The sequence below is a fragment of the Nerophis lumbriciformis genome, linkage group LG04, assembly GCF_033978685.3.
Source record: "Nerophis lumbriciformis linkage group LG04, RoL_Nlum_v2.1, whole genome shotgun sequence".
Classification (NCBI taxonomy): domain Eukaryota; kingdom Metazoa; phylum Chordata; class Actinopteri; order Syngnathiformes; family Syngnathidae; genus Nerophis; species Nerophis lumbriciformis.
The window spans coordinates 36,353,179-36,372,500 of NC_084551.2; the positions used below are offsets into that span (position 1 = coordinate 36,353,179).

Sequence of the window (19,322 nt, forward strand, 5' to 3'; positions counted from 1 at the left end):
TACATTTGAAAGTAATCTTAGTTGTTCAGATTATACCCTGATAATGAGCCTCTTGGCCATGTGGACAATCTCTCCATTGGTGTCCATCACCTCGTAGCAGCTGCTCTCACTTGAGTTCTCAGAGGAGTCGTCTCCACCAGATAGGCGCTCAGGCACAGTGCCGCTGATTCGCATCAGCTCTACGTGCAACCTGCCGGCTAACTGTCCACACAAGCGACACAAACATCATCTCTCCGGTGTAAGGAAAGAGAACCGTCAAACACACGCTTGGAGATGAAGAAGATGGCGGTGGAGCAACTGATGAGTGCTTACCTCCCCCTGTTGACTGATGATGGGAACAGCGTATTGCAGCTTGACATCATGGAAAAGGCAGTCCAGAAAAATGTTGGCCACTCCTATAAGATTGTGGTTCTCTTGTGCGTCGTAAAATGGGTCAGAGTGTTTACCATTTGCCTTGTTGTACTGCAACTACACACATTAATTTAATGAGTTTATGGATAAACTGTGCGCTTTATCTTCTCTTTTTTACCATCTCCTCCGAGCCTTCCTTCCAGTCCCTGTAGTGGTCTCTCATGTCCACCAGCTTGTTCTCCAGCTTGTCAATCGTCCACACCTGAGTTCCCCTCCCCTTCCTGCGCACCTGAATAGCCGGCTCACTCACTATGGCTCCACGCTAAATAAAAAAAGGACAACTTTTAGGTAGGCCTGAGGACGTGGAGTAGTTAAAACGATTGCTTGGTGGCAGGGGTCAGACGGCTGACCTTGCGGTTGGCACTAAGGTTGGTTGCAGGAATCTGAAGCGTGACCTGATAGTCGGTCAGTTTGCTCATCTCCTCAGCCAAAAAGTTGGCCTCTCGCACCAGCGTGTTGGCTTTTAGGACCTGCTCCCTCAGCCGAGAAAGACTCTGGCGGAAAAGTTCATCCCTGACGCACATAAACAGAGAATACAAAACATTAGCTCATTAAGGAAAAAAGGACAGAATTTGTTTATTACCCAAACTTGCCTATGGCCTCCAAAGTTAACATTGCAAAAATGTATTTACAAAGCTAAAGAAAACCAAGAACAGTGTTTATCATTACATTATGTGAGAGGTACAGTATTATAGCACCCACTCCTCCCTCATGTCCATGATGCAAGATAAGCCCACTACTCGACTCCTCCATACTTAAAGGGGACATTTGATGATTTTCATCTTTATTTTTTAACTTATAAATGTTGTTACAATATTGGATACTCATATTAAACAATGCTAAAGCATCAAATCATAAATCATTTGGTGATAGATTGCACACAGTATTGGACGCCTCTGTTCGCATGATGTCACAGCGAGGTAGATGTACTTATTTGGACATATACCGTATTTTTCGGAGTATAAATCGCACCGGAGTATAAGTCGCACCGGAGTATAAGTCGCACCTGCCGAAAAGGCATAATAAAAAAGGAAAAAAACATACATAAGTCGCACTGGAGCCGGCCAAACTATGAAAAAAACTGCGACTTATAGTCCGAAAAATACGGTAATTAAAACTATTAGCCAGAGGGGCAGGAGCTCCTCCACATGTGTTTCAGGCCGTGAGGAAACACAAAAAAGTAGGATAAAGTATTATTTTAATCCAAACTCGGTATGTGCATAACAACACTGACATGAAACATGTAGTAACATAAATGCTGCAAAAAGCAACTGGCGGGTGTGCAGGTGTACCTAATTTTGTGACTGAGTGACTCTATATCAGTGGTCCCCAACCACCGGGCCGCGGCCCGGATTGATTGGTACCGGGTCGCACAAGAAAAAAAAAAAATACATAAAAAATTTTTTTTTTTAATTTAATTTTTTTAATAAATTAAATCAACATAAAAAACACAAGATACACTTACAATTAGTGCAGCAACCCAAAAAACCTCCCTCCCCCATTTACACTCATTCGCACAAAAGGGTTGTTTCTTTCTGTTATTAATATTTATGGTTCCTACATTATATATCAATATAGATCAATACAGTCTGCAGGTATACAGTCCGTAAGCACACATGATTGTATTTTTTTATGACAAATGGGACAAATTTTCAAGCGTTGACCGGTCCGCAGTTACAAAAAGGTTGGGGACCACTGCTCTATATGATGTTTGTGAAGTTTATTTTCGACCCTGTCAGTTAAAAAAAAAACCTTCCAGATATACATTTTTACAAAATACAATATTTTCAAAAGATACATTCCAATACTTTTGGAGAGGGTGGGGCGTAGTTTCATTTGCAATCTCGCCACATTTCCAGAAACGCACATCTTGCAGGCAGACTAAAAAAAATGGTTATAAAGTGACTGTGGAGTAGTGTGGAGCAAAATTTATGCATAATTTACACCAATGCATATCTAATACATATTATCTAGACCACAAGGAAATGTTATAAATGTAGATTAAATTCCCCTTTAAAAATGATAAAGGCTGCCAAAAGAGATTTTTGGTGTTAGGCCCGCTGACAGCCAAATTACATATTCCCATAGCTTATCACAGCCGTTAACCATGTTTTTTGTTTGGCTCCAAGCGGGTTATTTCAAACTTCCCAGCAGCCTTTAATGCAGCAAGATGACGACACTGACGATGGGCAATTACCAAATAGTAAACTTTCTAAAAATAGCGGAAACATTTTGCGATGTTTCACAAGTGAATCAAAATCCAAAAACTTGAACAGTTTCTTCCTCGACTTATACAGTTTCAAGATTTAAATAAAATGGAAGACAACTAAAACAAGTCAGTTGTGAAATTAGTGAAACTTTCTCTCAGTGCAAAAGGATCTTTTAAGACACACTCTAGGACACTTTGGATGCTGCATGTTGGCAGTTTCACTTAGTGGTTTGACCCGATCCAACCCAGAGCTTCACTTCACTGAAGCTTTTCCAGAGGTGGTTATCGTCATATAATGAGGACAACTGTAATTCTACATTGCTCCCTACACTAAACACTGTCTTGCTGTATCTTCATCTTTAAGACTGGGTGGAACCTCATATTTATGGTAAAACACTGTGTGGGAAAAACCAACAGAGCAGAAAATGACTGTCATACATAAGAATGCAGAATAGCAATAGAGTAATATACTGACTTATTAATGATTAACCCAGACCAAGATCCAAGCCCATATTTACAGTATGGGCCTAAACATCTAACGGTTTGCGTGTATTAAAATATGTGCAAAGTTGATCTAATAGGCTTGTGCGATTGCGTCTCTTAAGTGAGCAAAATAAGAAGGGGAATCCATTTAGCGTGTCTGTCTTCATGTATATGCAGATTATTAGAAGGCCCACAATACTGGGAAAAGAATATGCAAATATAATCATATAGCACTCAAAATGTGATTTATCAAGGAAAAAACTGTTCTGCGGCCCCTGTTTTGTGTCTATATTTAACATGTTAGAATTGTTTGTGCAAACTGGCACAGTTATGCACAAATGGCTGTGAGAAAGGAGGTGAAAGCACTACAAAGACAGACTATAAGTGTTTGTCAACATATTTGGACTATCAGAAATAAAAAAATATTAGCCAAGTCGTGTATTGAGCAATATCATTTTCGAATTTTATAGCTGCTGAATGATGCCGCAACACGGCCACTAATAGTACACGTGATTTAATGGCATACACACACTATTTAGCACTTGTTATTTGGATTTTAGTAGATCAGGCCTCATGTGTACGGTGCATTTGTATTTACTCATGTGTCCTACCACCAACCTTTCCTCTGTCCACAGTTGCAGCTTGCTGTGTGGTGTGTGCATCTGGAACGTGAGGCGTTCACTGCTGCTGCGGTGGTGCTGTTGTGTTTTCTCTGGAGAAAGCTGTTGTCGTAGCGATTCCAGCTCTCGCTCGTACATCATCCTCTGCTCCTCCAGAGCTGTGCGCTTCTCCTCCAGGTACTGCTTCTCCAGAACCTGGACAGCATTCTGCATGGGGTCTAGATGCACAAATGTAGGTGTGTAACAATCAAATACACAACTTATATACAGCTTGCATGGCTAACACAGAAAAACAAATTAACAACAGTCATAAAAAGGGAGTATTGTTTTAGGGGCAAGTAGGGCAATGCCCCACCATGATTGACAGATAGTGCTGGTTATCCTTTAGTATGTATTTTTTTTAACAAAGAGTAGTTATCTGAAAACAAAATTAATGCATATGCAAAAAAATTATGTGCTGATTTTGGAGTATTAATATTTCTGCCATGTTTACTCCCTGCCCCTGCAACTGAATGTGGGGCAGTGTAAGCAACCAAAGTTGCCACGCCAAAGAGTGAGCAGAACTGCCATGTGCCAATTGTAATAAATGAGGTTGGGGCTTGAATGCTGTTGCCCCACAAATTCTACCTATCAATACATAGCTGTTCATATAAGGACATTATTAATGTTAACCAAAACCGATTAATCATACTGCTTAGAGGTGCCAAATGTAGAAATTTCATGTCAAGTCATCATAAAAGGCCCTGATATGTCAAAAGGCATTAATAAATCATGTTCTTTTCGAATACCTCTATAACTGATAACAGTAGTTCAGCCAGGATATACTTATTTCAAAATTAGATTTACAGCCCCGAAATATTGTGAGTGTTTTCATTTTGATGCCCCGCCCTCCACCGATTGACCAATTAGAAAGTCCGTGAGTGTGTCACATCCAGGTAGCCAGTTACGCACCAACACCTTTGTCTGGCTACTGCCACTGGTAAAGTTACTAAACATGTCAGACCTTAGTAAATCTAAAAGGCCTCATTACGATTCTCAATTTATTAATGACTAAGCCAGGAATAAAACAAGGATTTGTATTGGGATGCCTTTGAAAGATGGAGACGATTGAAGGCGGAGAAGATTTTTTCATCTGACGCCAAACTTGCTAATTTCTTCCTTGATAGGTAAGTAAAGCATTTATGTTTTCTTATTACTTGTAATAAATGAAAATGGACATTTTGCATGAAAACTATATTGTCCAATACATTCTATGACCGTGTCTAACAAAATTAGTATGTTCGTGCAATGAATGCTTAGTGTGATGCTCAGCTCCTAGTGTAATGCTTAGTTAGCATGCTAGCCCGGTCAATGACAAATCGACATACAGGCTAAAGGAGGAAATATTTGCCCGTTAGCCTGTATGTCGATGTGTCATCCAACTGACAGGGAAAAGTATGTTTTTAGTGTCAGTGCCTATTTCGTTCTCGATATGCTGACACGCTGAGGAAATGCGTTCAAACATTAGCACGGCTAAATGCGGTTTCCGGTACTGTATGTGCATCAGGCACATATGGGGTGGTATTTGCTTGGCACAATATCATGCATTACATGTAATGATTTTCTACTTTGTGTATTGAGTTGGTAGTAGGGTATATGATTTATGCGTAACGTGGTTTATGCGTAACGTGGGTTGGCTCATAGAATACAGTGCACTCTGCACTGTAAGATGGTGATGCGCGTACATGGGAGAGAATGCAGTGCGTCAGGTTGAATGCAATATGGAGTTATGCTGAACGAAATGTGCCGGTAATTTTACTGTTGGCCTTGGCTTGCCATCAAAGTAGGCCTATGCGATATATAATATATTATACTGTATATAATTATACATAATATATTTCGAGGAGCCAGATGAGGTGGTTCGGGCATCTGGTCAGGATGCCACCCGAACGCCTCCCTAGAGAGGTGTTTAGGGCACGTCTGACTTGCAGGAAGCCACGGGGAAGACCCAGGACACGTTGGGAAGACTATGTCTCCCGGCTGGCCTGGGAACGCCTCGGGATCCCCCGGGAGGAGCTGGACGAAGGGGCTGGGGAGAGGGAAGTCTGGGCTTCTCTGCTTAGGCTATTGCCCCCGCGACCCGACCTCGGATAAGCGGAAGAAAATGGATGGATGGATAGATGGTGGTCAGTGCGGTCAAACTAGAAATTTTAGCAGGGTAATGCCAACAATCTATCCCAACTCCCGAGTAAAATATTGCCATTTGCCTTAGAGTAGGATTCGGATTTGGCTGCGTATCTAGCAACTTTAGTCATGGAGAGTAGGAGGGGACTGCAGAATTTTGACCATGATTGCAGTACCATTTCTGGCCAGATTACTACATACGGTTCCTTTAACAAAAAATTTGGCGACTTCAAATAGCCTCGAAACAAAATAATTTGCAATTCATTTGTGACCGAGTCCTTTACCTGCTGTGTGTCAAGCCTTCCTCCCAAAGCATGAGGGCACAACATGTTATTTAAAATAGTGTTATTCAATAGATATATATATATATATAAATATAAATATATATATATATATATATATATATATATATATATATATATATATATATATATATATATATATGTGTGTGTGTGTGTGTGTGTGTGTGTGTGTGATAAACTTCTGTCATGTGCTGTTTTTGGAGTAACATCCTTCTGTCTGACTTTGATTGTGTTCTTCCCTCCTTTGCAGGTTGCAAAAGAAACAGCATTTTTTCCTTTTTTAATAGCAACTTCTGCGTCTGATGTCGTCATAGGGTGCAATATACAAAAATAATAACATTACTTGAAAACCAATTGGTCTTATTTATGTCTCACTGTAACTTAGGGGCAATTTAGGCAGTGCACCACCATATTCGACAGATGGTGCCGGTTATCCCCCAGTATATTGTATATTTTTAACAAAGAGTAGTAATTTAATAGCAATATGAATGTGCACACAGTAAGTACAGTGCATCCGGAAAGTATTTGCAGTTCTTCACTTTTTCCCTATTTTGCTATGTTACAGCCTTATTCCAAAACGGAATTAATTTGTTTTTGTCCTCACATTTCTACACATAATACCCCATAATGACAATGTGGAAAGGTTTTTAAATTTTTTTTTTGCAAATTTATTACAAATAAAAACCTAAAGAAATCACATAAGTACATAAGTATTCCCAGCCTTTGCTCAATACTTTGTACCTCTCAAGCTCCACCAGGTTGGATGGGAATTGTTGGTTTTCATCCAGGATGTCTCTGTACATTGCTGCATTAATTTTAGTCTAGTCAGGGAGGTGACTAAGAACCCGATGGTCACTCTGTCAGAGATACAGCATTCCTCTGTTGAGAGAGGAGAACCTTCCAGAAGGACAACCCTCATTGTTTCAGTCCACCAAGCAGGCCTGTACGGTAGAGTGGCCAGATGGAAACCATTTCTTAGTAAAATGTTTGCCAAAATGCACCTGAAAGACTCTCAGATAATAAGAAACAAAATTGTCTAGTCTGATGAGACAAAGATTTAACTCTTTGGCGTGAATGCCAGACGTCATGTTTGGAGGAAACCAGGCACCGCTCATCACCAGGCCAATACCATCCATAAAGTGAAGCATGGTGGTGGCAGCATCGTGCTGTGGGGATGGTTTTTAGGGGCAGGAACTGGAAGACTGGTCAAAATAGAAGGAATGTACAGACACATCCTGGATGAAAACCCACACTTCTTATCTAACCTGATGGAGCTTTAGAGGTGCTGTAAGAGGAATGGGCAAAGAGGAGTGAGTAAAACTGCCCAAAAACAGGTGTTCTAAGCTTGAGGCATCATATTCAAAAAGACTTGAGGCTGTAACTGCTACCAAATGTTTATCAACAAAGTATTGAGCAAAGACTGTGAATACTTTTGTACATGTGTTTTTTATTCTTTTATTTTTTTTAAATAACCTATTTACATTGTCATTATGGGGTATTGTCTGTCAATTTTTTTTTTTATTCCATTTTGGAATATCGCTGTGAACACTTTCCAGATGCATTGTAAGTGGGTTTTTTTTTGTATTATTATTATTATTTCTGCTGTATTTACTGACCTGGTCTGACCTGTCAAAGCTCCTTGTCCTTTCACTGTCTGCTACCAAATGTGTGGCGGTGGGAGCCTCTACCCCAAGTTGCCACGCCAAAAAGAGTGAGCAGGACTGCCATATGCTAAAGGTACTAATTGGGCTCAGGGCTTGAATGTTGTTGCCCCCCAAAAATGGCTAGTAATACATAGCCAACAGTAGTAATAATAACTGTAACCAAAACCGTATTGACTATACCGCTTAATTTTACCAAAGTTGTTATCCAAAATTGTGTCATCTATTTTGGATAACAACTTTGGTAAAATTAAGCGGTATAGTCAATACGGTTTTGGTTACAGTTATTATTACTACTGTTGGCTATGTATTACTAGCCATTTATACTATATACATATAAATAAAATAAATACTTGACTTTCAGTGAATTATAACTATATATAAATATGTCTTTTATTATACTATATACATATAAATAAAATAAATACTTGACTTTCAGTGAATTATAACTATATATAAATATGTCTTTTATTATACTATATACATATAAATAAAATAAATACTTGAATTTCAGTGTTCATTTATTCACACATACACACACATAACACTCCTCCCTACTCATTGTTGTATTTGAAAGTGCAATACGGTTCTGAAGTATGAAGTAAAGAGCGTACGTGACGACAGGCTGTCCTCACTCAGGTCCGCACGGACCTGGAGGGGGCGTGCCTTAAGTCCGGCTGAAAATCGGGAAAAATTCGGGAGAATGGATGTCCCGGGAGATTTTCGGGAGAGGCACTGAAATTCCGGAGTCTCCCAGAAAATTCGGGAGGGTTGGCAAGTATGAACTTCTGTCATGTGCTGTTTTTTGAGTAAATATCCTTCAGTCTGACTTTGGCCATGTTTTTGCCAAATTTTCCTGTCATTTCTTTGCTTGTGGGGCTATTAAGGCCACTGCCACAGGATGCAAAGGAAACAACCATTTTTTTAGTAGCAAATTCCAAGTCAGACGTTGCCATCTGAGGGGTGAAAAGCAACTTTTTAAGTGCAATATATTATAATTAACACATCAATTATGGAAAAAATAGACATTACTTGAAACAAATTGTTAAAATCTAAGTCAAAACTGTATTCAATGCTGACTTGAATGTCCATATTTGGAGTATTCATGACCGGGAATACACTGGATGACTAATGTGCATGACTGGAGATGACTGGTTATATTTCTATTGGGCTTGTGTACACAAAATATGTTCCATAAAATCTGCCGAGCAAGAAATGTGGCAAAATTTAAGTCCAACAGGATTGATTGCGCTATTAAATTGTTAATTTTGTGGCTACAAATCATTAGGAGGCAGAGGAGTTGTCTAAAGTCGGGAGTATGTCAGATAAAAACTGTTTTACAGTACAGTACCACATTTAAAAATATGTTAAGGTGGGAGTAGCTGGAACAAACGAGGAGTTTCAAATATGGAATTTGTGGTATTCTGTCTGTAGACTGAGGTCCTTAGACATCAGGTGAATTACTAATTACCATTGTTCCCAAGAGTCTTCATTATGACCTCCATCTGGGCAAACTCATAACTGTAGTCCTGCTCAGAAGAAGCCTCGCTGGCCGTCTCCACATCCATCTCCACAAAGCTCTCCCTGGGAGAGACCCTCTCCAGCTCCTTCAAACGATCCCGCCGCTTTCGTTTAGGAAGATTTATCCTGTGACAAACGTGGACTTTAATTCACTTTGTTCATAACAGGCGTTGTCAATGATGAAATGTGGCCTACCTAAAAAAGTGGTTGTTGCCCCATAAGATACGGTCCCCATGCCAGAGGTGGACCAAAGAATCAATCATTGTTCCGTTCACGCAGGTCCTACAGAGAACATGTAAGGTGACATTGGAATCTAAACTGATGGAGGCTGAACAATTCCTTTGCACCAGCGGATATCAAACCAAACAAGATTCCTGGAAAGTGAGGTCATGTGACCTGTTCGTGTAGGATGTGGACAGAAAGTAGTAGCAGCAGCTCACCGGGCGTTCCCTATGGGCGTCAAAGTGACGTCACCATCTTGGCACAGCTCCAGGACACAATGGTGCGGCTGGATACCGATCCCAAAGAGCTGGATGTCCTGAGAAGTGTCAGCGCCGACATGCGTGAGCTCCTACGCACAGGTAAAAGACACATTAAGGAGACAATAACAGCAGGCCTGCTATTCATCTACTCCTGTTTGGCCTAATTTCTCGTGACAAAATGAGTCAACAAAAGATTAAAAGAGCCATGCAGCACAAGTGGTGTGCTGCGTGGGCGTTGTTAAACAAACATCTCCTTTCTCAAAGGATGTCCAAGCCGGCAGCAAGCTAAGCCAGTCCACATTGCCGTGGTCATTTCACACTGAAATGGCAGGATGGGCGGCAGAATCCAGACAAAGGCCCGTTGTTCTGCTCGCCGCGCAGGCCGCTTCCTCGCACGCCTACAGGTCTGACTTTCAGGTGGCTTCTGTCTCACTAAACCACACATATCATAGTCTAGTCACCTGAGTGAACATTTTAGCAATAACAAGTGTGTAGATGTGCTTACATTTTCTACACATAACATCCATCCATCCATTTTCTACCGCTTGTCCCGTTCGGGGTCGCAGGGGGTGCTGGAACCTATCTCAGCTGCATACGAGCGGAAGGCGGAGTACACCCTGGTGAAAATCGGCACCTAACTTGACATCACTTTCTGCAGAGTAGGTTGTTGTAATTGTATTGTATGGTCTTATCATGTTGAATGGAAATCCCATAAACTGTAAGTACTGTAGTGTCCTTGCTGTTCAGTCTTAGCAAAGAAATCTGGTCTTATTTAGAGAAAGGAAGGAAGGAAGGAAGGAAAGAAGGAAACTCCATCTGGAAATCTAACTTGCAAAAAGTCAACTTCTAACTTTCACATTTATACATTTATACATTTATGCACTACTGTGAATTGAATCACCTTGACAGTGTACAAAACGGGTTATTTTCTGGCGCATTTGAAAATCAATAAACCCGCATCAGCAAATAAAACATATCTTATGTGGTAGTGTCAAAATAAAAATTGCAAAAAACTAGAGATGTCTTTAAATGCTTTAAAATGTAATATCGGAAATTATCGGTATCGTTTTTTTTTTTATTGGTATCGTATTTTTGTTTGTTTGTATTAAATCAACATAAAAAACAAAAGATACACTTACAATTAATACACCAGCCCAAAAAACCTTCCTAACCCATTTACACTCATTCACACAATAGGGTTGTTTCTTTCTGTTATTAATATTCTGGTTCCTACATTATATATCAATATATATCAATACAGTCTGCAAGGGATACAGTCCGTAAGCACACATGATTGTGCGTGCTGCTGGTCCACTAATAGTACTAACCTTTAACAGTTAATTTTACTCATTTCATTAATTACTAGTTTCTATGTAACTGTTTTTATATTGTTTTACTTTCTTTTTTATTCAATAATTTTTTTTAAATATATTTATCTTATTTTATTTATTTTATTTTTTTAAAAAGGACCTTATCTTCACCATACCTGGTTGTCCAAATTAGGCATAATAATGTGTTAATTCCACGACTGTATATATCGGTTGATATCGGTATCGGTAATTAAGGGTTTGGTCAATATCGGAATATCGAATATCGGCAAAAAGCCATTATCGGACATCCCTACAAAAAAACATATTAAACGTGAAAAAATAAAGAAATTAAATATTTGAACTCACAATTTGTAGGACCCATTCGACGCCGTATAAGCCAGTGGTACCGCTCGTAGTCGGTTGATTCGAGTGGAAATGGTGGGAATTTTTCCATTTCATCGCCGACATCGTCTCACAAGATGTAGTTACTCTTTAAAAATCCTTCTTGAAAATGGCCTTGCAAATATATATCTGCCCCCTAATCAACGTTTTGTTCTCCTTCTTTGTGGGTCAACACTTCCTGCTTCCTGCTAAGTTGCAACTTGTGACTGGATACTCACTTTGGAATGACAAGTGAGTATCCAATCACAGTCTCGTTAACATCAGGCTACCGAGATAGGCTACTGTCAACAACTTGTGATCGGAACTGTCTATCAATTCTATGTGTTCTCAAATTCATCCAATCACAGGACGTGTAAATGTCACGTTCAATGTGAGGCCAGCTAGAAGGTCTTACTGACAACAACTTGTGATCTGATTGGCTATCACAACTGTCTATCAACTGTATGTGCCCATTCACTTAAGTGCACAGACGCCCGCATTGTTGATTCTGAAGGCCCCGGGCAGATTTGGTACAGCATGGCAACATAAGCTAGCTGAATTCTGATTGGATACAAACTCTAACCTAAAAACAACAGCACTGGAAGGATCATAATATGACATGAAGAGAATATGAATACTTTTAGATATTTAGGGAAAGTAAATAAAAAAATACTTTTATCTTTAATTATGATCATGATTTCTGGTTATGTTAGGCCAGCAGCGAAGGCCTTGCTGGCCTTGACGGCACACCACTGTGTGCACTATAGATGAGTAAAGATTAGGGATTTAACGGTATTGTATATACCGTGGTATTGCGGTTTCAAAGTCTTCACAATACTGCAGTGACGTGTGACGGTATAAAACAAAAACTTGGTGAGTGTGATTTATTTCTGGCAGCAAGCAGCAAGTCAAGTGTTTTCGTACTAGCTAAGAGGAATTGTTTTTTTTTTGACATTTCTGGAAAATCTCATTAAAATCTGTTCTCGCTATCTATTTGAGTTATGTTTAGCTAAAAAAACAGAAAAACAAACACTGGCAAAAACATAACCTCTTTGGCGGAGTTAAGAAAGTATGCGTTCTGCAAAGCAAAGCGCACATATTTCGTATCGACCATTTCCAAGGCGAAACAGAACTAGCTGGTCACGTTGCACAGCACGAAGGAAAATCACCCCGAAAACTGTTCACCGTGGGAAATATGAGTAAACTGAAGCTACTTCATAAATCTTGAGAAGTATGAAAAAGTAAAGCTTATTTACTCCTGGACTTCTTCATATCACAGCAATCACTAAAAAGCTTTTTCACTTCCTGTGCTAGAAAAGCAATATTTAATAATAATAATGGTTTGGATTTATATATCGCTTTTTTTCTCGTAACTCAAAGCACGTTACACTGAAAACTAGGGATGGACGATAAGGCCTAATATCTATATCGCGATATACTGTATATTACAGCCTCCTGCGATAACTATTTATTTATATCACTATATATTATTTGGTATATAAATGATAATAGAATCATTTCAAAACAGGTTACAAAGGCTCCTAATTTGGCTGCTGATATACGCAGTAACATTCCGCATCATTTGCAGTTGTATTATTTTCTCAAAACTATTATTAATCAATCTACTTGTTTAATTTACTGTTAATATCTGTTTACTTTCTGTTGTAACATGGTTCTATCTACACTTTTGTTAAAATGTAATAATCACTTATTCTTCTGTTGTTTGGTTCTTTACATTAGTTTTGGGCGAGACTACAAACTTGGGTATCGATCTAATGCCAAGTAATCATAGTGGGAGTATTGTTTATATACTAATACTGATACTTCAAATTTTCAAGCTCATTGAATCATTACATTTTTAATCACAATTATAATCAAACAAAAACAAAGGATGGCGGTGGAACAATTTCCTACTGTGCTTTGTTTGTTTGCTCTTAAAGCCCTCCTGTGTCAATTGACTTATTTCCCGAGTTTTTAAACAATAACAAAAATGACAAAATATATTTTTGATAATACAAAATATTGCTCTAACCAGTGTAATATAAATCAAATAATGATATTATACGTGATATTGTTACTGTTGAGATTTGTATCTGTCCACCCACCTTTTTTACGTTCGTGTGGTGTAGCATGTTTAGCTATTCCTCATCCTGTTTGGGATGATACTCGTAAGAAACAGTTTATTTACGGCAATGGAGGCAAGGATTGCTGTCTAAGAAGTGGCTTTGCACTGTGGAGGGACGTTAGCCACTAACGAGAAAGCTACATTACATTGAGGACACGTTTTTTCACTTGTCGCTGTTAAATTTGCAGGACACAGCTCAAATAAATAAATAATAATGATAAATGGGTTGTACTTGTATAGCGCTTTTCTACCTTCAAGGTACTCAAAGCGCTTTGACACTACTTCCACATTTACCCATTCACACACACATTCACACACTGATGGAGGGAGCTGCCATGCAAGGCGCTAACCAGCACCCATCAGGAGCAAGGGTGAAGTGTCTTGCTCAGGACACAACGGACATGACGAGGTTGGTACTAGGTGGGGATTGAACCAGGGACCCTCGGGTCGCGCACAGCCACTCTTCCACTGCGCCACGCCGTCCCTATGTGCCATCAAAATGAATTATCACGATAGTATTAAAAGCTCTATCGTTGACCAGATTTATATCATTTATACCATATATTGTCTATATTGCGCAACCCAACTGAGAACACATTATTCATTCAGTCCACATTAACACGTGATGGTGGTAAGCTACATTTGTAACTAAAGCTGCCCCAAAGAAGACGTGACTGACAATTTGCCCCACTGGCCTCTTTGACGACCACTAAATATTTATAAACCAGGGTGAGTGGCATTACGAGCAAGGTGGGTGAAGTGTCTTGGCCAAGGACACAACATAACTGACTGATAACTGATAGCGGAAGCTAGATTCTTACTAGGAACCCTCAAGCTTTTGGACAACCCCTCTACCATCTGAGCCACGCTGCCGCAATATGATAAAATGAAGGATAATGAACTCTCATCAGAGGCAGTACATATGTAAACATACAATACTTACAGTAAATACAAAAACCGTAGTACCTTCAGGTAGTAGACCAGTAGCTCATTTAAGGCCGGGTCAGCGTTCAGATTGACCAGGAAACTCTTGTCTTCACCCACTTTTATCCCGGATGTTTCCAAAGAGATGCCCATGCTCTCCAGCTGCTTCTGGCGCTCCTTTAAACACAGTTGTTTGGCTTTATCAGTGAGCATACTGCATTGTTTCATTTAGAGCAGGGCTCTTCAACATTTTCCAGGCTAAGGACCCCAAACTGATGGAGAGATGGAGTGGGCACACCTTCTAATATATCCTGTATAAAATTGTGTTTTAAAATTAACTGGTCCTAAAGGTATGTTGTTATTGTGCAATACTAAAATATTCAAATACTACAGTATAAGGCTGTAAATCGCTAGCTGGCAACTAGTATGCTAATCACAAACTGGCAACATGCACAACTAATCTTTAGCAGGCAACTTGCACTGTTAATTGCTAACTGGCAACTAACGCCGTTAATTACTATCTGGCAAGGCAACTACAGCGATAATTGCTAGCCACTGTATCTAAAAAAGTTATTTAAATTTGTGGAAAAATTGCAAGGGGAATATAATTGTTTGTTTTTTTTAAAAGTCGAATCAACCAAAAAATTTCACAACCGTCTCCATTACTTCTACGGAACCCCTAGGGCAGTGCTTGTCAATTATTTTCTGTTACGCACCCCCTAGGAAGAAGAAAATATGAAAGCAGCTCACCGCAGCCACTGATGTCAATGCAGCCAGCACTAGCTGTTCACTCCCTCTGATCAAGGCGCCGCTAAATATAGTTTGCCTGCGTTAGCGCTTATAAGAACAGGATCGCAAGTATGTAATTTTCATTCTCATGGCCAGACTTGTGTGTTGATTTTCGTACCTGACGGTTTCGGCTGCAACTGTGACCTTCCTCTGAGGTTGTCACTTGATCTAACCTGAAACATCACATGACAACCTCTGAAGAATGCCACAGTTGCAGCCGAAACGGTCAGGTACGAAAAGCAACACACAAGTCTGGCTATGAGAATAAAAATGACATCATTCTTAGAAGACCTAATGAACGTAATTGGACTAATATCGCTAATAGTATTGTTGGCGCTTTTTGGATGGTTATTTATTGGGTTTTATAGGCAGAGTAGAGGACCTCCTATTGATTCTGTTATAAGCAAACTTATATTTACAAATTAAAATGCAAAAAAAAAAATACATCCGTTGTCTTATCCTTCATAATGAATGTAAAATGAAAAGCAAAATTCCAAAACAAGTGCAATTCCCTTTTTAAGAAAACAAAAAAAGAAAGAAATATAGATCAACTTACAACAAAGAATAACTTTTTTAACATTGTTTTTTAGTCTGTAACAGAAAAGATTTAAAGTGCATTAATTTGCCTGAAATAAAACAATAAATAAATTCTTATTCAAACTAAAAACTTTTTTTGACCGACTTCAACCATTTCTTATTGACAAATCTAATGAAATAAACTCATTAATTAAAAATAAATTCCAAACATGCAACATTACCTCAGGAGCACAATATATAAAACACTTTAACTTACTATAAAGTGGCCTTGTGGTTAGAGTGTCCGCCCTGAGATCAGTAGGTTGTGAGTTCAAATCCTGGCCGAGTCATACCAAAGACTATAAAAATGGGACCCATTACCTCCCTGCTTGGCACTCAGCATCAAGGGTTGGAATTGGGGGTTAGAACACCAAAAATTATTTCCGGGTGCGGCCACCGCTGCTGCTCACTGCTACCCTCACCCCCAGGGGGTGATCGAGGGTGATGGGTCAAATGCAGAGGATCATTTCACCACATCTAGTGTGTGTGTGACAATAATTGGTACTTTAACTTTAAACAAAAAGCAATAAAACAATTTATACTGATTTTTTTTTTTTTATCAAATTGAGGATGTCAGGATTAATGGCTACAATGAGCACGTTTTGTCGTGCACAGTTTTTCGAAGCGGGGTTTGATAAAGCATGTCATACGCGCCCCCTGCCATTGCCCCACTATTTGAGAAGAACTACCCTTGAGGTCGCGGACACTGTTGGAGACTTCTGATTTAGAGGTTGATCTGTCCTGTTCTCTGTTACTCACCGTGGCGATCTCCTCAGTCTTTCGAAGCTTTTCCTCCCAAGTGACGGTCATCTCCATGATGAGTTTCTCAGATTCATGTAGCTTATCTTTTAGCTCAGGTGACTTCAAGGACTACAAGAACACAAAAGGGGATCATGTTAGGACCATGTGAAAATTGGCCACAAAGACTTTTGGTTTTGTCTCACCTCCGCCTGAGATAGCTGGACTTTGAGCTTCTCCACCTCCTCTCGGAGTTCCCGAATGATGCGAGCATTGGGGTCCTCGTTCACCACGGCGTGGTTGACGATCCTTTTGGCTCGATCGGCGTAGCGCAGAGTGGAAAGAGTCTCTTCATAGTTATCTGCTGCAGGACTCACTGTGGCTATCATAGCCGTTTTACTGTTTCCACCAAGATTGTCCTACAGAGAAGAAAAGTCAACATGTCTCGTCTTTCTACTGTAAGTGACTGGTAATGCACCCTTTTGGCTTTGAAGGTGACTAGAAATAGCTACAATTTGGATTTCAAACCTTGAGCAGCCAGGTAAGGACAGAGTCTCTGTAAGGCACAAATTTGGCCTTCCCCTTCCCTGCAGACTGATCCGCTAATGCGGAAATCACACAACCTAGCGTAGTCAAAGACCTACAACATCACACACACAAACACACACACAGATTTCCATTTTAAAGACTTTCTGTTTTATGTCTCACGTATATTTTATGGACATTACACACAGGAGTCACTTTTTAAGAAACTTTGCACAATTGAATTAGATCCAATACAAGAGCTGTATCACAAAGTCTGCTTTTACCAACATAACTAGAACCACACATAGTCACAAAGAGTGCAGTGTTAATTTTGTTGACTACATTTTTTTATCATCAACGACCTATTTTCCCCTGACTAAAATAGTACGATAACGAGTCAAAACAAATGCACATTGACTAAAAAATTACATAATTAATTTACAATTAATAAATCCAATCATATTTAATGTTTGTCTTTAGGATAGGACTAGTTATCCAATCACAGTAGCATGTGGAAGAGTGGGGGGAAATCAGAATTAGCAATCAGAACTACTGTCTTTGTAAGGCACAGTGTTTTGAGTTTTCTCTGAGAAAACAAGACTGTATTATTACACACTTCAATACATTATGTATTCTACACTTGGCAGAAAAAGAAGAGAAGACATATGGACGCATTTTACCTTTTCCGCGGTAGACAACAAGATACGTTGTAAACCCTATGACTCGATTTTCTCTGGTAAAAATAAGCACCGTCTGGAGCAGGCTATCCGGACATCTACGCAACAGTAAGTCGGCCGAAGCTAATATTTCAAAATGATTTATATTTCACTGAATTATTAACTGTTACTATTGAAGACGGCGTGGCGCTGTTGGGAGAGTGGCCGTGCCAGCAATCTGAGGGTTCCTGGTTCAATCCCCACCTTCTACCAACTTTGTCACGTCCGTTGTGTCCTTGAGCAAGACACGTCACCCTTGCTCCTGATGGGTCGTGGTTAGGGCCTTGCATGGCAGCTCCCGCCATCAGTGTGTGAATGTGTGTGTGAATGGATGAATGTGGAAATAGTGTCAAAGCGCTTTGAGTACCTTGAAGGTAGAAAAGCGCTATACAAGTATAACCCATTTATCATTTATAAGACGGTAAAGCAGGGGCAAGATTACTTACTCTACCACTACTTTTGTTGTACACCATGGGCGAGCTTGTCCACCAATTAAATATGCAAGATACCTTTACAGTGCATTTTAATCGATGTCCTCGGTATACTGTTCAGCTTTTAATTGCACAACTTGCCAATCCAAAAGACTAAATGTGTCATTTTTCAAGCTAACACACAACGAAAGTAGCTTTGTGAGATATGTTCTAGATTTATGACACTAGTTGCTGTATTTAAACAGAACAGAGGCCATGATGCCAAATGTGCACATTCAGTGTAGTTACACACAATATAGAATACAACTTGTTTGTTTCTTCATATGACCATTTTAGTCATATGTTGTTCAACAAGAAAAAAAATGCTTAATTACAGCTAAAATAATACCACACTGTAAGGTTAGTGTGTAATGTACTTTTTGATATATTCATTGAGTGCAGGTCTTGCTGTGAATTAAGTTTTTGAGATGCTCTGCAATACCCTTAATAAAATGGTTTCAAGACAACTTCTACAATGCCTTGTACTTTATACTTTATATTTTAGTCGACAAAATGTATTGTAGTTTTAGTCAACTAAAATGTTGAGCGATTAAGTCGACTAAATCTAGATTAAAACTCAATCAATTTGGATGATTCATATAAGACTAAAACTGAAGTACATTTCTATCAAAAGGCTATGACTAAAAGTAAATTAAAAACTGCTGTCAAATTTAACACTGGTACAGTGGCACCTCAACTTACGAATAATTTGAGATACAAGCTGTCTCTAGGCTTTTTGTTATGCTTCAAATTTCGGTGATTTAACCCCCAATTCCAACCCTTAATGCTGAGTGCCAAGCAGGGAGGTAATGGGTCCCATTTTTATAGTCTTTGGTATGACTCGGCCGGGGTTTGAACTCAGAACCCACATCTAATGTGCTTGTGACAATCATTGGTACCTTAACTTTAACTTAAA

The 19,322-nt window shown here is 39.4% G+C and overlaps 1 protein-coding gene across 5 annotated transcripts in view; it reads right to left on the minus strand.

The window, feature by feature from the left end:
• Positions 1-19,322, minus strand: part of kif13a (kinesin family member 13A) — a 111,592-nt gene that overhangs the window by 33,509 nt on the left and 58,761 nt on the right. For all 5 annotated transcript variants that reach the window (XM_061953888.1, XM_061953896.1, XM_061953903.1 and 2 more), the window contains exons 10-21: positions 17,224-17,335; positions 16,902-17,114; positions 16,717-16,827; positions 14,635-14,769; positions 9,811-9,941; positions 9,566-9,652; positions 9,321-9,496; positions 3,722-3,941; positions 762-924; positions 530-673; positions 313-468; positions 37-201 (exon numbers count right to left, since the gene is read on the minus strand). In XM_061953888.1, coding sequence (XP_061809872.1) covers positions 37-201; positions 313-468; positions 530-673; positions 762-924; positions 3,722-3,941; positions 9,321-9,496; positions 9,566-9,652; positions 9,811-9,941; positions 14,635-14,769; positions 16,717-16,827; positions 16,902-17,114; positions 17,224-17,335 — 1,813 coding nt within the window. The remainder of the gene's footprint in view (positions 1-36; positions 202-312; positions 469-529; positions 674-761; positions 925-3,721; positions 3,942-9,320; positions 9,497-9,565; positions 9,653-9,810; positions 9,942-14,634; positions 14,770-16,716; positions 16,828-16,901; positions 17,115-17,223; positions 17,336-19,322) is intronic.